General features: G+C 41.2%; 1 protein-coding gene across 1 annotated transcript in view; it reads right to left on the bottom strand.

Moving 5' to 3' along the window:
* LOC124798641 (organic cation transporter protein-like) overlaps window positions 1-23066 on the bottom strand; it is a 78606-nt gene that overhangs the window by 37304 nt on the left and 18236 nt on the right. The window contains exon 2 of the mRNA XM_047262139.1: window positions 8148-8294. Coding sequence (XP_047118095.1) covers window positions 8148-8294 — 147 coding nt within the window. The remainder of the gene's footprint in view (window positions 1-8147; window positions 8295-23066) is intronic.

The raw sequence follows: 23066 nt of genomic DNA on the forward strand, positions 1-23066 counted from the left end.
TCCTGTCAAGGATCCTGACTATGAACCATATTCCAGTGATGTAGGCAGTACAAATCTTATGATTAAAGAAATCAGTGTCCTAAAAGAGAATAACAGTGGTAAATAAACAAAATGGAATAAAAGTGATCCCAAGACATGGAAGAAGAACATGATTAAAAAGTATAAAACTGAATCTTTTTCATATGAAATGAGGTACTCCTTTTGTGGAAGCTTCTGGGACTGCAGTTATACAAGGAAGAAAGATTTTATTTTTGTTAACACTGTGAGTCTAGCTCCAGCAAAAAGATGAAGTACAGATCAGCCAATGAAACAATGTAAGTGTGGTGTCACCGCCAGACACTTCACTTGCTTGGTGGTAGCCTTTAAATCGGCCGCAGTCCGTTAGTATACATCGGACCCGCGTGTCGCCACTATCAGTGAATTGCAGACCAAGTGCCGCCATACGGCTGGTCTAGTCTAGAGAGAATCCCTAGCACTCACCCCAGTTGCACAGCCGACTTTGCTAGCGATGGTTCACTGTCTACACATGCTCTCATTTGCAGAGACGACAGTTTAGTATAGCCTTCAGCTACGTCATTTGCTACGACCTAGCAAGGCGCCATATTCAGTTACTATGAATGTATTCTGAACAAATAATATTGTGAATCATGTACCGTCAAGAGCGACATTAATCATTAATGGATTAAAGTTAAGTATCAAACTAATTACATCCACTTTCTGAATTCTAATTCCTTGTCACGTTCCAGACCTCACGTCAGTATAGTTCTTCCCTCTTCATGCCAGCCTGCGTGAGCTAAAATGCGTGCATTTCAGCCTCTACTAGTAACACGGTGTTGGCTCTTCTGCCAACACAACAGTAAGAATTCTAAGATTCACTAATTAAATAAAGACAATAAAAAAGTCAGAATCTCTAAGAACTTCTTTATTAAAACCTTACATGTTTCAGCTGATGTTACTGATACTGCATATAAAGGAAAGGCAGAGGGCAAACTTTTCATAGACAAAAGAATTCCACATAGAAAAATTAAACCAAATGATGTACAGAAAGTTAAAGAACACATAGAAGAGTTTCCTACAATGGAGTCTCACTACTCTAGCAAATCCACAAAATGGCTGTACTTAGACCCCATACTAAGTATATCTAAAATGTATAGCCTGTATGAGGAAGAATGTAAGGATTTCAAACCAGTAAATGAAATAGATTATAGAACAATATTTTGTCAGAACAACAATCTCACCCCACACAAACCTAAAAAGGATCAATGTCAAAAACATGTGAGTTATGAGTAAGCAAAGAACAATAAAGAAAATAAAGCTTGGAAATGAGCATATTGCAAGGAAAAATTAATGCAATCAAGCAAAAGTTGCTGATACAGAAAAATGTAAAGCAAACAAGACATTTATATGTTCCACACTTGATTCACAATCTGTCTTACAAAGACCTTGAAGAGGAGTCAGTCAAATGTACTACAGTCTCAAAATATGTGCATACAGTTTCACGATCTGTGAACTTTCTGAGCAAAATGTTGCATTCTGCTCTGTTTGGACTGGGCTAAATGGAACAAGGGGTAGCTCAGAAATCTGTACCTGCGTCATGAAATACAATAAAGAGATTTGACCAGATATAAAACACATTTATTTGTTCCACAATTTATTATTAATGTTACTGTACAACCTAGGTTTCAGGTTATAAGCCCATTTTCAAGTACTGATTCCCAAAGATGATAATACATTGATAAACATGATGATGAGGCAATATAATCTCAACTTCTTAGGTACTGATCCAATTTCTTAGGTACTGATGTACACTTACATCAATGACCATTTTTTTTAACAAATTACATCCATTGTTACACATTCGCCAATTACACTACAATGACCAGACTAAAGTTATGCATCAGCTAAGATATTTTTAACTATGGTGGATTGGGGCCAAAAGTTTTCCTTCTATCCTGGAGTTGTAATCTCATCTAAAAGAGGTGAATAATTAAATGGGGTTTGCTCATTTAATAATAGATGTGGGGATATACCCTTCCATTTTTTAATTTCTAAAATTTCTAATTGGTCGAGTTTGGCCCCCTTTTTCTCTTTGTGTAGGATTTGTACATCCATTGAGTATTTGTGGTTAGTATTCAGGCAATGTTCTGCAAAGGCTAAATCAGGCTTCCTCAGTCTCCAGCTTCTGTGGTGTTCCTTAAGCCTGGTACTGATTGACCTCCCCATCTGTCCAATGTAGCAAGGCTGACACTCCCAGCATGTGATTTTATAAACCCCACTTTTTGTGAGAGCTGGTTTTTTTCCTTTTGTATTGAATAAGAAAACACCTATTGTCTGAGGTACATAGAAAAACACATAGAAACCCTTTGCACTGACTGCTGTGGCCGAGCGATTCTAGGCGCTCCAGTCCGGAACCGTGCTGCTGCTACGATCGCAGGTTCAAATCCTCCCTCAGGCATGGATGTGTGTGATGTCCTTAGATTAGTTAGGTTTAAGGAGCACTAAGTCTAGGGGACTGATGACCTCAGATGTTAAGTCCCATAGTGCTTAGAGCCATTTGAATCATTTTGAAACCCTTTGCCTTTAAGATATTACTTACGTTATTAGATGTTTTCCCTATAAAAGGTAATCTTCACCATTTCTTTTCCTGTTTGTCTGTGTTTGTCATTGGGGCAGTAGAAACCTGGCTTGTTTTTTCATCTTTTTACCTAAAATTTTATCAATGGTGTTGGGATTGTGACGTTTTTGCCTTCTTTTATTTCTCCGCTGATTGTCTTCAGTGTTGACGTACTGGCTGAAAAAATAGGGGGTGGAAGTGCAACTAGTGTCTACTGTAAATGATATAGCTGACAGATGCACAGTTGTGTTTCACAGTCTTTTACTTTTATTGTTCACAACCCCCAAATAATACACAGTTATATATGTATGGGCAGTGCGCTATTGTTTAAACTTTCCATAAGCCTCATTAATAGTTGCAGGCAAACCTCCACATACGGCTAAAATAGTTTACTATTGAATATCTATGAGCAGTAAAAACCTAACTACAAAGTGCACTGTTCATGAAGCATAGAAAGGTATGTATGGAGCAGACACTGTCATTGTTTTAGCACACGGCCTAATAGTGTAACACTTATTTCACAGTAAAGTTGAAGCATTGTTGTTGTTCTAACCACCACAGGTTTCTCATCTGAAACTGTGCTGTGGACTGACTCATGACCAAAACTTGGGCCCTTTTATATCATCACAACAATAGGCCCTGAAACTACACATAGTTCGATGTTTAATTTACAGAAATTACAATTAAAACTTGCCAGTTCATATTTTCTAAAAACTTATGGAGTTGTCTATTGGAACCTTTCCACATACAAAGAATATCATCTACATATTTGTATCAGTATACAACATATTTTGTCAGTGGTTCTCTCTTCATAAAATCAGTCTCCCACTTGTCCATGGATATTTCTGATAGTTGTTGTTGTTGTGGTCTTCAGTCCTGAGACTGGTTTGATGCAGCTCTCCATGCTAATCTATCCTGTGCAAGCTCCTTCATCTCCCAGTACCTACTGCAACCTACATCCTTCTGAATCTGCTTAGTGTATTCATCTCTTGGTCTCCCCCTACGATTTTTACCCTCCACGCTGCCCTCCAATGCTAAATTTGTGATCCCTTGATGCCTCAGGACATGTCCAAGCAACCGATCCCTTCTTCTAGTCAAGTTGTGCCACAAACTTCTCTTCTCCCCAATCCTATTCAATAGATCCTCATTAGTTACGTGATCTACCCACCTAATCTTCAACATTCTTCTGTAGCACCACATTTCGAAAGCTTCTATTCTCTTCTTGTCCAAACTATTTATCGACCATGTTTCACTTCCATACATGGCTACACTCTATACAAATACTTTCAGAAACGACTTCCTGACACTTAAATCTATACTTGATGTCAACAAATTTCTCTTCTTCAGAAACGCTTTCCTTGCCATTACCAGTCTACATTTTATATCCTCTCTACTTCGACCATCATCAGTTATTTTGCTCCCCAAATAGCAAAACTCCTTTAATGCTTTAAGTGTCTCATTTCCTAATCTAATTCCCTCAGGATCACCCGACTTAATTCGACTACATTCCATTATCCTCGTTTTGCTTTTGTTGATGTTCATCTTATATCCTCCTTTCAAGACACTGTCCATTCCATTCAACTGCTCTTCCAAGTCCTTTGCTGTCTCTGACAGAATTACAATGTCATCGGTGAACCTCAAAGTTTTTATTTCTTCTCCCTGGATGTTAATACCTACTCCAAATTTTTCTTTTGTTTCCTTTACTGCTTGCTCAATATACAGATTGAATAACATCGGGGAGAGGTTACAACCCTGTCTCACTCCCTTCCCAACCACTGCTTCCCTTTCATGCCCCTTGACTCTTATAACTGCCATCTGGTTTCTGTACAAATTGTAAATAGCCTTTCGCTCCCTGTATTTTACCCCTGCCACCTTTAAAATTTTAAAGAGAGTATTCCAGTCAACATTGTCAAAAGCTTTCTCTAAGTCTACAAATGCTAGAAACGTAGGTTTGCCTTTCCTAAGTCTTTCTTCTAAGATAAGTCGTAAGGTCAGTATTGCCTCACGTGTTCCAACTTTTCTACGGAATCCAAACTGATCTTCCCCGAGGTCGGCTTCTACCAGTTTTTCCATTCGTCTGTAAATAATTCGTGTTAGTATTTTGCAGCTGTGACTTATTAAACTGATAGTTCGGTAATTTTCACATCTGTCAACACCTGCTTTCTTTGGGATTGGAATTATTATATTCGTCTTGAAGTCTGAGGGTATTTCGCCTGTCTCGTACATCTTGCTCACCAGATGTTAGAGTTTTGTCAGGACTGGCTCTCCCAAGGCCGTCAGTAGTTCTAATGGAATGTTGTCTACTCCCGGGGCCTTGTTTCAACTCAGGCCTTTCAGTGCTCTGTCAAACTCTTCACGCAGTATCGTATCTCCCATTTCATCTTCATCTACATCCTCTTCCGTTTCCATAATATTGTCCTCAAGTACATCGCCCTTGTATAGACCCTCTATATACTCCTTCCACCTTTCTGCTTTCTCCTCTTTGCTTAGAACTGGGTTTCCATCTGAGCTCTTGATATTCATACAAGTGGCTCTCTTTTCTCCAACGGTCTCTTTAATTTTCCTGTAGGCTGTATCTATCTTACCCCTCGTGAGATAAGCCTCTACATCCTTACATTTGTCCTCTAGTACGGGGGATAAATGTGAGCCTATTGCCTGACCATCTGTTTGCTGGTAATAGCTCCCTTCTAAGCAGTAATAATTTTGATTGCAATAACATTCCCCTCTACTAGCAATGCTCAGCTGATCTTCTAGAGTTATTTTGTGTGAATACAATGATTGTGGCACAATATTTATACAGTCTTGCACTGGAATACTTATGAACAAGCTATGCACATCAAAAGAGACTAATGTTGCATTTGTTGGAACCTTAACGTCTGTTAACTTGTTAACTAAATCTAAACTGTCCTTAATGCTATATTCCCCTTTGAAGCTCAGCTTCTTCTTGAAGATGACGAGTCTTTTGGCAGTCTTGAGTACTGGAGCATGTATTGCAGATACCACTGGACAGATTGGCACTTCTGGTTTGCAGAGCTTTGGTAAACCATGCAAAAGAAAAACAACCCGCTATCACGAAAAGTGGGGTTTATAAAATCACATGCCGAGAGTGTCAGCCTTGTTACATTGGACAGATGGTGAGGTCAATCAGTACCAGGCTTAAGGAACACCACAGAAGCTGGAGATTGAGGAAGCCTGATTTAGCCTTTGCAGAACATTGCCTGAACACTAACCACAAATACTCAATAGATGTACAAGTCTTACACAAAGAGGAAACGGGGGCCAAACTCGACCAATTAGAAATCATAGAAATTAAAAAATAGATGTGTATAACCCCACACCTAATATTAAATGAGCAAACTCAATTCAATTATTCGCCTCTTTTAGATGAGATCACAACCCCAGGATAGACCAAAGCTTTGGGCACCAGTCCACCGTAGTTAAAAATATCTTAGCTGATGCATAACTCTAGGCTGGTCATTGTAGTATAATTGGTGAATGTGTAATAACGGATGTAATTTGTTAAAAAAAAGGGTCAGTGATGTAATTGTACATTAAGCTATGGATCGATACCAAAGAAGTTCAGATTATCATTGCCTCATCATCATGTTTATCAATGTATTATCATCTTTGGGAATAAGTAATGTACTTGAAAATGGGCTTATAATCTGAAACCTAGGTTGTGCAACAACATTAATAATAAATTGTGAAAAAAGGCTAAAACAGTGTTTGTTTAATTAATTTACAATGTTTCATCAAGAACCCACAGCTGATTCAATTAAAACACATTTCATTCTTCTCTGACACCTTTGGGATTAGAACAGGAATCAAAACATAGCTGCGTTGTTTCTGTACTTGGTTCATACAACAAATTTACACATTATTTAACATAAGTTTCTTGAATATGGTCATACATTCCTGGAAGTGGACACTTGCATAGTGCAACTGAATGTGCAATGAAGTATGTACTTGTTTATACCCTGCAGGATTGACTACACATATTCAGACCAGCAAGATCAAAAAGTTTTTGAAATAAGAAAGGTTCACCTTATGCAGTACACGAATTGAAAAATGGAGAATTAAAGGATTTGTTTAAAAATTCTGCATCTATCATTAAAAACAGAAGTAGTGACAGTCTCAGAAATAAAGTTAACTGGTTAAAAGTTAAATTCAAGGCAAGAGTGACAGTACAGATACAATCACTCATGAGATTATAAGGAAATACATACATCTGGTAAAGGACATCATTTAAATATGGAAATATTGACTTACAAGATCTTCATCCTAAGATTCTGCCAATAAGTGGAAAGAAAAAGAAGTGACATTGATGCAAAAATGGAGTCATTCCTGAGGAATTTTGTACTTAGTATAAGTCTCTTCCTACTTCAACTGCAGCCACCGACACAGTTCCTGAACCTGGTATAGAAGAAAGTGACAATAGTGACGCAGATGTATAAAGTGCAGGAAAAAAATAACTTCTTCATTGTTTTATAATCATTTAGTGATCTAATAAAATGACTGGATACACTGATTCCATTTACGTAGTGACTTGTTTTCGATATAGCTGTGCGCGAGTTGTTAAGTAACTTGAATGATGTTTGTCCAAACCATATAAGTGCAGCAATATTTCTATTTTCTGTTAATTATTAAAAAATAATCAGTTAACTAGCCAGTCATGCATTAAGCTTTTCTACAAAACATCATTATTGCAAGAACCTTTGTGGATAAAGCTAAAATTCATGTATGTGCTGAAATAATTGCTGTGTGTGTGTGTGCGTGTGTGTGTGTGTGTGTGTGTGTGTGTGTGTGTGTGTTCTGTATCCCACAATCTGGAAAGATTTAAAGGATGAATCAATAAATCAATTAGCTAATTACTGCAGTGGAATAATCCCTGTGATGACACAATTATTTGTAGCTTATAAAGGAAACTAAAAATTCAATTTTCTCGGTACTTTCTAAAACATAGTTAGCAAATTTTGCAGTAAGCCCATGATATCTAACGCAGCAGGAGCCAAGAAGCAATGCTTAAAATAGTAATTAAATTCATGTGACTGAGATACCATGTTCTGTGAAAAATGTGTGCAAGCAGAAGCCACTGTGAAAATGTTGAGAATGTCTGCAGTGTGAAATGTTGTTCACTAAATGATAATAAAAAAGTACATTTAAAAAAACTAGAACTTCACCCAATTGAATTTCAACAATTTTAACTGTTATAACCAGTGAATGAACTTCTTCTCTCTGATCCACTTGTTGTTTAGTTGCCCTCAGCAATGGAATCAACAGTGCAAAACTTTCGTTCAGTGGTTTAGATTCATGATTGAAATATTGATCACGATTTATAAATTACGTATGGCACTCACTGAAGTTTTGACTATGGATAACTCACTCCACACTAATCATAACATATTGGCAATGTATTCGTACTTAGAATGATGTGAGATAGAAATTACCTTACAATTATACAGGAAATCACAATGATGCCAAATAGTATAATGTAGCATCTGCATAATATGAAGGACATTATTTATCTCATTACCTGTGATTAGGTTTTGCTTGCAGAAACACGCCAGCTAGTTTGTGAAGTGCACATGATATAGCTGGGAGGCAGAGTAAGAGGTAAATACGTGCTTGATATGGTCCAAAATCTCCAAGGTGTTGCAGAACATCATCATAGGCCATCTTTCTGTAAAGAATACATCTTATTCAGTGCTATTATGTGTGTACACAATCTTTAAGATATACCACAGTCTATTAACTATTTAGAATGAGTGAGATAAACAAAGTGTGAAAAAAAGCCTATACTGCTAGCAACTTGGGACTGCTTACTTACACTGATATAAAATTGTAGACATGACAAAATTCAAACAGTACATCAACCACATAATGTTGAATTTGATGTATGTTGAAGGCACCATAACAATGTTATACAGCTAACAAAATAAAAGTTAAAAAAGCTTCAATAATGAAAATAGATTAACGAACTACGTGGCTAAACATAACTTTCTTTGCAATGAACAATTCAGTTTCAGGCCACAAGAAGGTACAGAGTCTGCTACAGCACAGTTAAGAAAAGTTGTTCTTGAAAAACTGGACAACACTGAACACATATCTGGCACCTTCTTGGGTCTGTCAAAAGCTTTTGGCACTGTTGACTACAGAATCCTATAACATAAACTAGAAATACTGGGAATAAGAGGTGTGAGAAATTAGTGATTTGAGTGTTATCTAGAAAACAGAGAGAAATGAGTTGAAATTTCACGTACTTCAAGATGATTACTAGTAAAACGCTTACCAGACTCAAAATATATTAATATAGAAGTACCCAGGCAAATGAATTGGACCCAAATCCTCTCTCTAACTTATATTAATGATTTCTCACAGAGTGTTGAATCTGCAGGTGACAGTACCATGCTGATCACACATGAAACACAAGCACAGCTGACAAAAAACCAATGATGCTCTCAATGATTTGCACAGATGATCACTGGACAATAAAGTGACACTAAATATAAAGAAGACAGACTGTATGAGCATCCGATTAAATAAAATACACAATGGTGCTACATTAAAAGTCAACAATGCTGTACTAGAAAGTGTAAATCAGGCCAAATTCTTGGACGAATATAGGCTGCCAGCTGAAATGGGCAGAAAACTGAAGGTTTTGGCAAGTAGGGTATCTACACCTTGTTATGGGCTTTGAATTCTTGCTCCAGTTTGCAACATTTCATGCCTCCAAGTGACCTATTTTGGATAAATACATTTAGTCCTCAGTTATGGGATAGTGTTTTGGGAAATAAGTGTTGGGAACATCCAGATTGTGTCTCAGGTATGGAAAAAGGCTGAGTGAATAATGACATATAGCAGCAGTAAGCATGTTGTGCTGAGTGATTTTAGATGCTAGAAATTTTGACTGTCCCTTGTGAATGTATACTGCAGAATATAATGTACATTAGAAAAAATATTCATCTGTACGAACACAAACAGCTCAATACATGAGAATGGAACCAGAGCATGTCACGGTTTGCATCTAAACAGGAAAAACAAGTCTAACACCCAAAACAATGTGTGACATCATGACTAAATCTGTACAACAGCTGACCCTGGGAAATTAATTTTGTGGCACATAGCGTCCACCACAGTGGCCAGATGTTAATGGTCACTTCTTTGGCATTTTCAATGAATCCTGAGATTTGAAATGCACACAGCCCACTGCACTGTTGTCATGCCCTGATGCATTTGGATGCATTTGCAGCCTCATGAATGAGAAAATGCCAGAGAAGTGACCATTAAAAACTGTCCACTGCAGCAAAAACTGTGCACCACAAGGTGGGAACAGAGAAAGGGATAGGTGAGTGAAGGATGGTGACTAATGAAAGTTGAGGCTAGGAGGGTTATGGGAATGTAGGATATATGGCAGGGAGAGCTCACACTGGTGTAGTTCAGAAAAGCTGTTGTTGGTAGAAATAATCAAGATGGCACAGGCTGTGAAGCAGTCATTGAAATGAATTGTGTGTTGGGCAGTGTGTTCAGCAACTGGGTGGTCTATATGTTTCTTGGCCTCAGTTTGTTGGTTGCCATTCATGCAGACAGCTTGTTGATTGTCATGTCCATGTAGTACACAACACAGTGGTTACAGTTTAGCTTTTAGATCAGATGAATGGTTTCACAGGTAGCCCCGCCTTTGATGGAATAGATTATGCTTGTAATAGGACTGGAGTAGGTGGTGGACGTGGGAGGATATTGGGACAGGTCTTCCATCTGGGTCTATTAAAGAGATATGAGCCATGAGTCAAGGGCCTGGGAGCACTGGTTTAGTAGAGATGGATGAGGATATTGTGTAGGTTCGGTAGGCTATGGAATAACACTGCAGGAGTAGCGGGAAGGATAGTGCTTAGGACATTCCTCATTTCACAGCTTGGTGAGAGGTTATCAAAATCCTGGCAGAGAATGTGATTCATTTGCTCCAGTCCTGGGTGGTAGTGAGTCACAGGGGAATGCTCCTCTGTGACTCGACATTGGGACTTTGGGACTTGGTGGGTGGCTGGTGAGATAAGGCATGGGATATCTGTTTCTGAACAAGGTAGGGAGAGTAATTATGGTCTGGGATGGTCTCAATGAGACCACTGATGTATTTTGAGAGGGAATACTCATCACAACAGATGCAATGGCCACAGGTGGCTAGGCTGTATGGAACAGACTTCTTTATATGGAATGAGTGGCAGCTATCAAAGTGGAGGCATTGTTCATGGTTGGTAGGTCTGATGTGGAGGTACTGATGTAGCCATTCTCGAGGCGGAGGTCACTATCGAGGAAGTTGACTTGTTGGGTTGAGGAGGACCAGATGAAATGAAAGGGGGAATAGGTGTTGAGGTTCTGGAAAAATGCTAATATATGTCCTCACCCGTGATCCATATTATGAAGATATCATCACTGAATCTGAACTAAGTGAGGGATTTGGGATTCTGGGTGGTTATGAAGGATTCCTCTAGATGGTCCATGAATGGGTTGCCTTAGGGTGCTGCAATACAGGTGCTGTTGCTGTATCCTGGATTTATTTGTAGGTGATGCCTTCAAACAAGAAGTAATTGTGGGTGAGGATATAGTTGGTCATAGTTACCAGGAAGGAGGCTGTTGGTTGGGAATCCATCAGGCATTGGGAAAAGGAGTGTTCAAATAGAGGAAAGGCCATGGGCATTAGGGATGTTTGTGTAAAGCGAGGGGGCATCAGTAATGATGAGCAGGGCACAATGTGATAAAGGAACGGAGAGTCGGTTGAGAAAATGAATGGTATCTTTTATGTAGGCAGGTAGGTTATGGGTAAATGATTCTATTGGGAGGAGGGGGGGACACAGTGTTCAGCCACAATGGAACATGTTCGGTGGTTGTGTTTATGGACTTTAGGAAGCATGTAGAAGGCAGGAGTTCGGGGAGTGGTAGGGATGGGGAAAGAGAGAAACTCCAGGGAGATGTTCTGGGATGGACTTTAGGATTTTAGTAGAGACTGGAGATCCTGCTGGATTTCTGAAATGAGGTCACTGTGGCAGGGTTCATAGGTGGATGAATCTGACAGCTGGTGGAGTTCTTCGACCAGAAAGTCCTTTCAGTTCAAAAAGATGGTGTTGGAGCCTTTGTCAGTAGGCAGAATTATGAGATTGGGATCAGTTTTTAGGTGGTGGATACCAGTTCTTTCTGTGGATGTAAGGTTAGCTTGCATGCTGAGGTGTTGGTGAATGATGGTGAAGCAAGCTTTGACGTTAAGAAATTCTGGGAAGTCAAGAGGGAGTGACTTGGGGCAGTGGAAGTGTATCATGGTTGAATGGACGAGTGAGCTGAGTTAGAAGGGGTTCAATATTGGTTTTGGATTGTGTCTGGTTGGTGGTGAAAAAGTGTTTGCACTGTAGTGACTGGGAGAAAGAGAGAAGGTCTTTCACAAGTTCAGCATGACAGAATTTTGGAGTGGGGCAAAAGGTATGGCCTTTGCAAAGAACTGATACTTCTGTGGAACTAAGTCTTTTGCAGGAAAGGTTCATGATTGAGTTTTGGGTCTGTTTAGGTTCTGGATTTTTTATGGTGGAGGGAGGGAGGTTTTGAGGGCGGGATAAATGTAGTAGGTCTGTGAGGCAGAGTTTGTCAGCAATAGGGGGATGTGTGGGAGGTTTGGATGCTGTTATAAAGGTGGTAATCCAAGGCAGGAGTAGGAAGTGAACAGACTGGAGGGCTTTTTTGAGGTGGTGTTGTGCCTGCTGCTCTAGTTCTGGAGGGTAAAAGTTTCCGTGTGTGAGATGGGATACAGGAATTTCGGATTGTACAGCAATTTTATGGATGGAAAGAAGGTACTATGAGGACGTTTGGGCCTGATTTATATGGTTTTGCAGGACTATGTTGGTGAGGGTTAAGGATTGATGCAGTCTGAACAGAAGAAGGTCAATGCACAGTGTGTTAACTGTAAGACGGCAGAGTTGTGAGGGGAGTGCGGGGAGAGGAGGAAGCAAGCATTGGCTGTCGAGGGGAGAGGAGCCGTTGAGGGGGGGGGGGGGGGGGGCAAGGCACGCCTACCAGTTGCAGTGCTGGCACTACAAATTGCACGTCATGCTTATACGAAAGCAGACAAAGGGGTTGGAAGTAAAACTCACTTTAAATGTTGTTCATAAACGAAACTGAAATCGTCATGTACATTAAAATCTATATATAGAAAAATGAATGTATGTATGTTCGTCTAGTATGTGCTCACAAACCATTCATCCAATTGCAATGAAACTTTGGTGAGTTGTTCTCCGAACGCACAAAATCTTCCAATGCTACGTATGCTTTGTCCTGTGTATGTAGCAGCTCTCACTGAAGATTTGTAAATGGGGTGAAGCAATTTTTTCTGCTCCCTTTCCCTTTCGCAGCATTCAATCACACACAATATAATTTTGCGAGCATCGCTACGTAATATTGGTTTCCTTCTAACCGTAGGCGTACCGGTAGGGGTTGTTGGCGACTCCCGAGATGGACCAGCAACTGCCTCTTCACTCATTTTGATAATGTTTAGCACAACTGCACAATAAAAACACGCAGAACAGTACAGCGCAAAACAATAACGAATCAGACGACAATGGCTACCTTGTACAACACAGTCAGCTATGTAATGTTGGCAGCAGTCGAAACTGCGTGCCTACCGAAGCCTCTCGACGTTTACCGACTTCTACCGATTCAGGACTAGGGAGAGGTCTGCCATCTAAAAGTTTACACACTGTAGAAGGAAGGGTGGCAGCCAGAAATGGGTAATTTGATGGTCAGGCCATTTGGGGGAATTCCATGAGCCAGACAGCAATGCAGGAATAGTATGTGGGAGTGGATTCTGACGAGGAATAAGGAAAATTTTCTGTATTTGTGCAGAAGGAAGGAAGATAAAAACGCGTAAAAATGCGTAAATAATGTATAAATACAAGAGAAAACGTCCGCAAAAATACGTCATGATAGGTGGAGAAAATCACAAAAATGTCTGAACGGATTAAGTATGAAGAAACAAGATAGAACTTGAGTGAGTAGGTCGATAGAAAAAGGCGAAAACGAACTGAAATCGACGTGAAAACATGTCTGAACGGATTAAGTATGAAGAAACAGGATGGAACTTGAGTGAGTAGGTCGATAGAAAAAGGCGAAAACGAACTGAAATCGACGTGAAAACACAATGAGATCAAAGGTAAAAATAAATAAATAGCCCATAATGTGGGATGGAGGTCAGTGGGCAGACATGTATGTAGAAGAAGAACAGCAGATGTGACTAGAGTAGTGAGGCTAGTGTGTGTGAACTGGAGTAAGAGAGGGGAAAGAAGCAATACCTCCACTTCAACAGCTGCCACCTATTCCATACCAAGAAGTCCCATCCATACAGCGTAGCTACCTGTGGCCACTGCATCTGTAGTGACAAGCATTTTCTCTCAAAATACATCAAGGGTGTCACTGAAACTACACAATATCCTCATCCATCCCTACTCAACCCTCACTCCTAATCCCTTGCAGAAGCAAGATCTGACCCATGTATCCTCCCACCACTGCACCTACTCCAGTCCTGTTACAAGGACTATCTATCCCTTCAAAGGCAGAGCTACCTGTGAAACCAGTCATGCGATCTACAAGCTAAGCTGCAATGACTGTGCTGTGTCCTACATGGGCATAGCAACCAACAAGCTGTCTGTCTGCATGAATGACCACTGACAAACTGTGGCCAAGAAACAGCTGAATCAACCAGATGCTGAACACACTTCCCAACACAGTATTCTTCATTTCAATGACTGATTCACAGCCAGCGCCATCTTGATCGTTCCTACCAACACCAGCTTTTCTGAATTGCACAAGTGTGAACTCTCCCTGCAATGTATCCTACATACCTGTAACCCTCCTGACCTCAACCTTCATGAGTTACTGTCCTTCACCCATCTATCCCCTTTCGTGTTCCCACTCCAGCCCTACACGCCCTCCTATTCCATGGATGTACCCACAGTCTTTTTACTTCACTCCTTTTCCACTTCCCCCCCTCCCCACCCAACTCACATCCTGCCCTCTGTCTAGCTTTCCAACTGCATCTAGATGCCCTATGCTCCCCCACCTCATCCCTGTATGCTTCCACAAGCAGCACTTTTCTGTCCCCACCCTAACCTGATATCCCTCCCCCTACCTATCCCAGTCTCCTCCTTACCTCCACTATCCAGATTGCTTCTCCCATCACACATTGTAGCTCGCAGCCTGGCCTCAGCAGCCAGAGACAGTAGTAATGTGTGTGTGAATTGCATTTGTATGAATGTGTGTGTGTGTGTGTGTGTGTGTGTGTGTGTGTGTGTGTGCGTACGTGTCTGATTCAGAAGAAGGCCTTTTGTCGAAAGCTTGCCTGTTTAGCAGCCTTATTGTTGTGCCTGTCTGTGACTCAGCATCTCCGTTATATGGTGAGTAGCAATCTATCCTTTTCATAACATTGTCACTGTTGTGTATGTTATTTAATAAGAACAATTGTATCAACCAGTGATGACACCCATACAAAATGCACTGTATGACAGGTAGCACAATCAATCAACAATCATATGAACTGTGAATAAATCTTGGTTCTCTAAAGTTACTCAATCACGTTTCATGAAAATATAATTTTTTAAGGCAACATCAAACAAATGTAATTTCAATATTTAATGCAGCTTCATTAGAAGTAACTATGCACAGAATGAACACTATTCAGGACAATTGGAGACTGGAGATGTATGTACGAGGGTCACTCCAAAAGTAATGCACACTATTTTTGTAAAAATACGCTTTTCATTCTGCATGTGTGAAAGTTTTACAGTGTGCAGATACATCCTTCCCACTTGTTTTCAAACTCAGTTCAACCTGTTCCCGTGAGTGGCGCTGCCACAGCATGTCTTCAAGATGGTTGCTACACTTGATTTTCGTCAGAAGCAACATGCTGTCATAGAATTCCTGTGCTGTGAAAACGAGACAGTGGGAAACATCCACAAGAGGTTGAGAAAGGTGTATGGAGATGCTGCTTTCGATCGCATTACAGTTAGTTGGTGGGCAAGCAGGTTATGTGATGAAAGCAGGCACGGCAATATTGAGGATTGTCCTTGCAGCGGAAGGCCTCGTACTGCACACACTCCAGACAATGTGCAGAGAGTTAATGAATTGGTGACTGTTGACAGACAGATCACAGTGAACGAATTGTCACTATAGGTTGGGATAAGGGAAGGAAGTGTTTGCAGAGTACTAAAAGTATTGGCGTTAAAAAGTTTTGTGCCAGGTGGATTCCCAGGATGTTGACACTTTTTTTTATGGAGAAATTGAGCCAAATGGTACATGTGTTTCATTAAGACCACAGTTGTTATTTTATTTCAATAAAATGAAACATATTTGGTGACAGAAATACGCACTTCCTTGGAGTTGCAAGACAGATTTAGAATACCTTCACTGTTTTCAGAAATAGCCTCAGAAAAAAGTAGGCCTCTTGAAAGAAGTGTAAGGCAGGCAGAGAAGAGTTGTGTAGGCTAACCACCAATAGGTAAACACCAATAAAATGTTGGTTCTGCTATGTTTGTTATTGTTGATTATTACCGACTCTGTTATGTTTATTATTTTACAGGTATTGTGTGATTATTCTTTTAAGATATATGAGTATGGAGCATACAAACTGCCAGTGACTGCCACAATAATCTTCATCTTATCATCCATACTTTATAATATACTTTACAAATTACTTTTGAAGTGATTAAATGTACTAAAATAAATAAAATGTCTATAAAATGCTGCACTGTACAATGCACTTGTGGTGAGACACTCTTAATTCCTTAAATCCATTGCCCCTGGTCTCTGGCCTGCCGAGGAGCAGCGCAGTCCTGGGTCCATGGAAAAACCACGAAAATCTGCTGCATTACACCACACACAGACAGACCTGGCCTGTGGACAGATCTGTGGGACTAGGTCCGATGGGCAGGGCCTGCACATTAGTGGGAAATGAGAGGCTTCAGATTGGCAGCCCTGATCCATTAGAGATACCCACAGAGATGGCCTGTGGTTTTGGTCTGTCACAGAAATTTACTCATGTGGCCAGCTGTTCATGTGTCACAGACAGGAAGTTGATGAAATGAGGCCACAGTGATCCATCCATGTGACAGATAACTTGTGCGAGTACTCTGAGAATCAATATTAATGAGACTTCCTGGCAGATTAAAATTGTAAGCCGGACCGAGACTCAAACTCGGGACCTTTGCCTTTCACGAGCAAGTGCTCTACCATCTGAGCTACTCAAGCACGACTCACGACCCGTGCTCACGGCTTTACTTCTGCCAGTATCTCGTCTCCTTCCTTCCAAACTTCATAGAAGCTCTTCTGCGGGAGACATACAGGTCATGCAAAACTTATGAAGAATATTGGATTGGTGCACAAGTCGGTAGCATTTTTCCGTAAGTTTAATAAACACAACAGATACACATAACTGAGACTTCACTCGTCAATAATATATTCTCCTTCACTATTGATAACAGACTGCCAGCACTGGGGTAACTTTTCGATTCCACGACTGTTGACATCAAGTGGTTTGAGACTGAACTCGTCAAACATTGTTCAGAGCGCATATTCATCCGGAAAGGAAGTTCCTTGGAGGTTGTTTGATAGAAAGCAGAAAATCAGAGAATCTTAGGGCTCAAGGTCAGATGAATAAGTTGGGTGTGCAAAGACTTCCCAACCCAATTCCTGTATAGGGTCCTATGTCAGTCTAGAAGAATGCGGGCGGGCATTGTCGTGGAGTAGCATCAATTCATGCAGTCTTCCTGGTCGTCGTTCTTGAACTGCGTCTGCATGACGTCTCAGTTGATAATAAATGTCAGCAGTGATGGTTACATCTCAGGTGTGTGTGGTTTGGGGATCTTGTGGGTGCCCAATAGCAAGGTTATCAGGGCCCTAACAATGATTAAAATAAACGAATGTGTATAAGAACGAAAACTGTCATACACGCATGCACACGAAATGACCACACAATTACTCTGTCGCACAGGCACTCTCACATGCACTAAAACCAATGAGGAGGCAAGATAGTTAGTCAAGAAATTAAAACAAAGGGAAAACAAAACACAGAAGAGCTAAAAGAACATCACAGGGAAATGTGAGTGGCTGACCACTTACAAAAAACTTGGGTGAGCCAGCCACCCTGTTGACACATTAAAATCATCTCCCCAAAATCTTGTTAAAAAGTGGGACAATCCACGAAACTTTAAAACACGAACCACATTAGTTTGATCATTGCATAAAATAGACTGCAGATCCGCTGGCAAATCCGCTGGTCGGCAAATAAAATGCAGTCCAATAAGATGTGGTGGACCGTGATCTGCACGCCACAAGCACCACACATCGGAGGGTCCTTTCGCCAGAGTAATAATCCATGTTTCATAGGGCTGTGGCCGATGCGAAGACTAGTAAGGAAATCCTTGTCCCGTCGATGGATTGGAAGAAAGAATGCCACAGCCGAGTTGTGGGCTTAACGACACAGAGCTTGTTGTCAGTCACTTCTAGCCACTTATGTTCCCAGCGACACAGGACTTATACCGCAACAGTGAGGTGAGGGCATGAATAGTGATAGAACACTGAAAGACCTGACGTTCACGACACGCTTCCTTGGCTGCTCGATCAGCCCTTTCATTCCTCAGAATTCCCATGTGCCCTGGTACCCAGCAGAAAGACACCTCCTTCCCGAGTCGCTGTAGTTGGAGGAGGGCATCCTGGATAGTCTGGGTTACTTTATCTGCTGGGTACAAATGCTGACAAGAGTAAAGGGTGCTCAAACAACCTGAACATAAGAGAAATCTAACACTGGGAGAATGTATCATCTGCTCCAGTGCCTGCAAGATTGCATATAATTCTGTGTCAAAGATGGTAAATTCGGGAGGCAGTCTGACCTTGAGGGCACGATCGGGGAAGACGACAGAGCAACCAACGGAGTCACCCTGCTTAGACCCATCCGTATAAACAGCTACATGGTTGTGGTGCTCAGATAAAACGGCAGAAAAGACCATATTAAAAACGGAAGCAGGAGTGCTATCTCTCCTGTACCACACCAAATCTAAAAATCACTCTGGGCCAGTCCAGTAATGATGGTGGCAGACGGTTAAAACCCTGGACTTGGGGTCGCACTGACGCCACACTGAGTGACTGAAGCACATGATGCACATGAATCCCAAGTGGCATTGTGGCTTGTGGACGGTTGGAAGAAAGGTGCTCCAGATGTGGACGAACAACCGTATGGTGTGCGGGTGAAGTTGGAGCTGCGAGGAACTTGCATGCTTGGCTCACCATGAGCAGCTGGCGTGAATAGTAAGTGGCAGTTCCCCCGCCTCAGCACAGAGGCTGGGTATGGGACTGGTCCAATAAGCACCCGTGGCCAGCCGAACTCCCTCATGCATCAATGGAAGCAATTCGTAGTACAACACACTGTCGCTGTTGCACCACTTGCATAACATTATCTTTTGTGAGTGCACGCAAGTGTTTGAAAGGGGAGTTGCTGCTTTGTTTGGACTCAACAATTCCTTTGTTTTCCTTACATTAGCATAAAGCAGTGGCAGATACAGAAAAACGTCAAGGAAGGTGCGCTAAAGATATCTTGAGCTACCTTTACTTTTACCGTAATAAAAAATAATCAAGTCACATGCGATGTTTAAGAAAGTTTTATTTAAACTGATTATACACATATACAAGACAATGATATCTTATGATATAAAAATGTTGCAGTTGTGGTTCTCTTCCTTAAATAATGAATTCTATGCCCCTATACTTCCTGGCAACTTGGGCAATTACATCATCAATAGGACAATCAATGTAAGGGTGAATGTTCAACAGAGTTAAGCCATTAAGTCGATCCTCCTTCATTGTCGACCTCAGCCATGTCTTGGTATGCCACAATGTTGAAAAACTTCTTTCTACTGTAGCAATAGATGCAGGTAGAGAAGCAAATATTTTGTACAGCATGTGCAAAGTAGGATAGTCAGATCTTGGACAAACAGACAACACTTACATAACAGAATCACGATTATTAAGAGTGTTTATGCTCGTTTGCTTGTATAGAAGAATTTCTCCCATTAGTCTCTTTTTAATCACAAAACAGTAGAATATTCACGACTTTTCTCGAACAAATGCCAGACAGAATAACGTATCGAGATCACTAGAATGGCAGGGACTTTTCTCGTAGGTACACTACTGGCCATTAAAATTGCTACACCATGAAGATGCCGTGCTACAGACGCGAAGTTTAACCGACAGGAAGAAGATGCTGTGATATGCAAATGATTAGCTTTTCAGAGCATTCACACAAGGTTGGCGCCGGTGGTGACACCTCCTACGTGCAGAAATGGGGAAAGTTTCCAACAGATTACTCATACACAAACAGCAGTTGATCGGCGTTGCCTGGTGAAACGTTTTTGTGATGCCTTGTGTAAGGAGGAGAAATGCGTACCATCACGTTTCCGACTTTCATAAGGGTCGGATTGTAGCCTTTCGCTATTGCGGTTTATCGTATCGCGACATTGCTACTTGCGTTGGTCGAGATACAGTGACTGTTAGCAGAATATGGAATCGGTGGGTTCAGGAGGGTAATACGGAACGCCGTGCTGGATCCCAACGGCCTCATATCACTAGCAGGCATCTTATTCGCATGGCTGTAACGGATTGTGCAGCCATGTCTCGATCCCTGAGTCAACATATGGGGACGTTTGCAAGACAACAACCATCTGCACGAACAGTTCGACTACGTTTGCAGCAGCATTGACTATCCACTCGGAGACCACGGCTGCGGTTACCTTTGATGCTGCATCACAGACTGGTGTGCCTGCGATGGTGTACTCATCGACGAACCTGGGTGCACGAATGGCAAAAAGTAATTTTTTCGGATGAATCCAGGTTCTGTTTACAGCATCATAATGGTCGCATCCGTGTTTGGCGACATCGCGGTGAACACACATTGGAAGCGTGTATTTGTCATCGCCATACTGGCGTATCACCCGGTGTAATGGTATGGGGTGTCACTGGTTATACGTCTCGGTCACCTCTTGTTTGCATTGACGGCACTTTGAACTGTGGATGTTACATTTCAGATGTGTTACGACCCGTGGCTCTACCCTTCATTCGATCCCTGCGAAACCTTACATTTCAGCAGGATAATGCACCACCGCATGTTGCAGGTCCTGTACGGGCCTTTCTGGATACAGAAAATGTTCGACTGCTGCCCTGGCCAGCACATTCTCCAGATCTATCACCAATTGAAAACGTCTGGTCAATGGTGGCCGAGCAACTGGCTCATCACAATACGCCTGTCACTACTCTTGATGAGCTGTGGTATCGTGTTGAAGCTGCATGGGCTGCTGTAAATGTACACGCCATCCAAGGTCTGTTTGAATCAATGCCCAGGCATATCAAGTTCGTTGTTATGGCCAGAGGTGGTTGTTCTGGGTACTGATTTCTCAGGATCTATGCACCCAAATTGCGTGAAAATGTAATCACATGTCAGTTGTAGTATAATATATCAGTCCAATGAATACCCGTTTATCATCTGCATTTCTTCCTGGTGTAGAAATTTTAATGGCCAGCAGTGTATGTGTACAGCTATCTATGTGCCAAACAGAAACGAATAAAATACGATGACACGGACGCGGGGTGCTACATAGGAAAAGTACAACTACTCGATTCAGTCGAGTCGACTGAAGAAAGAAACGAACGAGTAGTGTGCGGGTTGACTGGCAGGGGGGGGGGGGGGGGTTGCAATGAGGTCAGTCCCACAGGGGCGTGTCCACCATATGTATCCACCACTGACATAAAGACACCATCCACTGGCATAAAGACACCATTTCTCATCACCAGTAACGATACAGGATAGGAATGGTTGGTGTTCTTCAACAGCCAATTGATGACAAGCAAGCAGAGATGCACATATGGCCACCCAGTGATTTTTGTGATTTCGGCTTGGAGCATGTGGTACCAATCCACGCGATTTTTGAACCTTCCCCTTGCTTGCAAATGTCACATGACGGTGGGATGATCACAGGTCATTACATTTGCCAGTTCTTGAATACACTGATGTGGCTCATTGTAGATTAATGCGGTAAAACGATATTCATCAAACCCTGAAGTCTTCCTGAATGTGAAGAGTCACTAATGTCTAAGCGATCCTCCTTAAAACAAGAAAAGCATTTTCTTGCTGGGCGCTGTCCAATGGCATTATCCTCATACACGGCGCAAATGTTTCTAGCTGCCTCCACTGTTGTCACCCCTCTATTGAACTCAGAGGAATATGTCGAAAATATTCCAATTTCTCCATTTGGTACGGTACTCCATTTTCTAGCGTCCACAGCTCCGCCCACTATCTCCAACTGACAAAATGACAATATGTTGTCTTAGATAGCAACAGTGAACTCCAAATAAAAAAACGACAATCGAAAAGTAAAACCATACCAACCGGAATACTAACATGCAAAGCTAAAACTCTATGAACTTACGCACCAACATAGTATATGTTTACCATCTTGACAACTTGTAATAATGACTACTTCGCAAGCATTACCAAACTGCTTCTTGCATTCTGCGAGGCACTCCGGTCCTGGACCGAATCCACTCAGGGAATTAACGACGAGTTGGGTTTTCCGACCACATATGTTTTAGCTGTGGTATTTCCGACCGTCAAAGGAAGTTGCAACAGAGGCCGATGTTCTGCCGACCGGTATTTAATAACAACGTCCCTTCACATTTAATTCAGACTGGCTACGCATATAGTACATAGGGATGTTTTAGTGATTTTTATCTTCTTACTTTTACCTTTTTTTGTACAATATTACAGCAGCGAATGATGAAACTTATGGAATTTCTCACTCAATTTTTTATGAGAAAGCCAAGGATTTTAAACTCCTCTTAAATTATTATGATGTCTTTTAAGCTTTTGTAAAAATCTAAGTATCTTTTTCTTCATTTATTTTCAAATTTAACATTTACTACTTCTTTTTTCAGCTTATTTATCAGAAAGTATGCATTCGGATGTTTATGTTTTATTGAGGAGTTTAGTTACCCGTGCCAGCCTTCGACAAAACTTGTGGTCTTGTGCCTTGGTTAAAAACATTCCCCATTTCAATTGGTACAGTAGGATTATCCATCCACTGATATCTGCGAATTTCGGACCTTTTCTCCACTGGGCATTTCCCATTCCATTTAACCCAGCTCTTGTATTTTTTGACACAGATATTGGTTGCAGTGAAAATTGCAACCGGGATGCTTTGCGAGAAACAGAACCATCACCAGTTTTCAGAAAACAATAACCTTCAGTTAATCTCAAAATGTTTTCACTCAGTTGAACCTTCGAACTGCTGCCAGAGTTCTGCATCGTCCCAGTAGCTTTCCATCTTGTTTTACACAATGCGGCCCAGGAGCTCTCATAATTTGGCATATTTGAGACGAAATC

The sequence above is a fragment of the Schistocerca piceifrons genome, chromosome 1, assembly GCF_021461385.2.
Source record: "Schistocerca piceifrons isolate TAMUIC-IGC-003096 chromosome 1, iqSchPice1.1, whole genome shotgun sequence".
NCBI lineage: Eukaryota > Metazoa > Arthropoda > Insecta > Orthoptera > Acrididae > Schistocerca > Schistocerca piceifrons.